Raw genomic sequence first — 1,767 nt, forward strand, 5'->3', positions numbered from 1 at the left:
GTGATAGTGGGACTCTATAATTAAATATATTAAATATCACAGATTACAATAAAATTTTATTTCTAAAAAAGAATTAAAACTTATTTTATTCTTTTATAGGATAAACCAGGTAATCATACTTGCGGTTATTGCGGATTGCGTTTTTATAAGGAAAATCATTAAGTGATATGTATATGTATATGAGTAGTATTATATTAATTGTTAATTTATAAGGTATATTTTAGAATGTCATGTTGTAATAAATGTATAAAATAAAACTGACACGTGACAATTTAATTTAAAAAGAACTGTACCAACTTAAAAAGTAAAACCCAAGTAGTTATTATTTTTAATTATATGATGAAACCTAAGTGATATATCTACATATACAATAATATGAATATTTAAAAAAATATAAGTTTCGTAAAAAAAATGTTTTAGAAATTGTGGAATTTAAAAGATCTATTCACCGATTTTATCAATTCGACCTTGGGTGGTGTTGCCAAAATCAGGTCAAAGTCGCATCAATTTTTTAAAACTTCCATTTTTTATTGCGTATTTTTGTAAACTCCCTAGTATATCTTCGATGTTTTTGAATTTCAGACGTGCTCCTGAAAACTCACAGCGAGTTGGCAACACTGATTGCAATATTTTGCGATTATGACAGATTTCCTAACCTAAGATAATCATCATTGTCATCAACTTTTAACAATTAATATCATGATTTAGAACGATGTTTTATTTCTGCCAGATTTGTTCATTTCGTGCAAAATGCATCGAATGAGTCCAATTAGTCTAATTTCATCAACTCGGAGCTGGTTATGCTAAACTGAACAATTATATTTTCTTTCACCAACATATTAAATGTATCTGAACAAATTATTCAAACTGAGTTCTATTTATGTATTTTAACTTTCCAATTACAATGTGAGTATTACACGATAAATATTCTAGCCTCAAAAAATATCTATCAACCTTTAATATAATATATTCAAATTTTACATTATTTATATTCCTTCTTAACAACATATTTAGTTAGTTTACTTTTACAGATACTGAATTTTAGAAGAAATTAAGAATGATGAAAGTTTGCATATATTTGTTTAAAAGGCTTAAACAAACACAAAAGGTTTAAACACAATAAGTATCATTTCTAGTACAAAAAAAATGAACAATCTTTCTGGACAATTCCGCAAGACAACATGGGATCCCTTTCTCATAATTTCTCAGATAATTGCTGTACAGTCTATCATGTATCTTTGCCTTGGATTCTGGATTTGGATTGTTGCATCGTTGTTGGAGTGGACAAAATCATTGGATTATGTGTTTCAGTATAAAGAAATACATGTTCGTGACTTCGGAGGACAATTAATTATTGTTATGTTTGTTCTGAATGCTTTTGTGGGAGCATTTGCATTATGGTGGCTAGTGCAAAGAACAAAATTATGCATGGACTTTGCATGTACAGCCCATTGCATTCATTTGATTTGTTGTTGGGCTTACAATGGAACTTATCCAACATCTTTCAGCTGGTGGTGTTTAAATCTTGTATCGTTAAGTATAATGTGCGTCTGTGGAGAATTCCTTTGTATGAGAACTGAACTACAAGCTATACCTTTAAGTATGAATAGTCAAAAGATAGCCTTATGAGATAAAATTTGTCAATTGATAAAAGATGAAATTTAAATAAATCTCTTTAATAAATATATTGTTATATGAATATATCGTCAGTGTTAAAATTTGTTAAGACTACATATATACATATATATATATTATATATATATATAT

The 1,767-nt window shown here is 27.7% G+C and overlaps 2 protein-coding genes across 2 annotated transcripts in view; both read left to right on the top strand.

The window, feature by feature from the left end:
* The window catches only part of LOC108689208 (NADH dehydrogenase [ubiquinone] iron-sulfur protein 6, mitochondrial), a 2,640-nt gene extending 2,383 nt beyond the window's left edge, over positions 1-257 (top strand). Inside the window, exon 3 of the mRNA XM_018195875.1 lies at positions 100-257. Coding sequence (XP_018051364.1) covers positions 100-162 — 63 coding nt within the window. The 3' untranslated portion in view covers positions 163-257. The remainder of the gene's footprint in view (positions 1-99) is intronic.
* Positions 258-1,099: 842 nt separating this feature from the next.
* LOC108689213 (protein SYS1 homolog) lies at positions 1,100-1,629 on the top strand. The gene has a single exon (XM_018195880.1). The coding sequence runs from the start codon at positions 1,147-1,149 to the stop codon at positions 1,627-1,629; it is 483 nt and encodes a 160-aa protein (XP_018051369.1). The 5' UTR covers positions 1,100-1,146.
* Positions 1,630-1,767: the final 138 nt, after the last annotated feature.

The sequence above is a fragment of the Atta colombica genome, unplaced genomic scaffold (assembly GCF_001594045.1).
Source record: "Atta colombica isolate Treedump-2 unplaced genomic scaffold, Acol1.0 scaffold261, whole genome shotgun sequence".
Taxonomy (NCBI): Eukaryota; Metazoa; Arthropoda; class Insecta; order Hymenoptera; family Formicidae; genus Atta; species Atta colombica.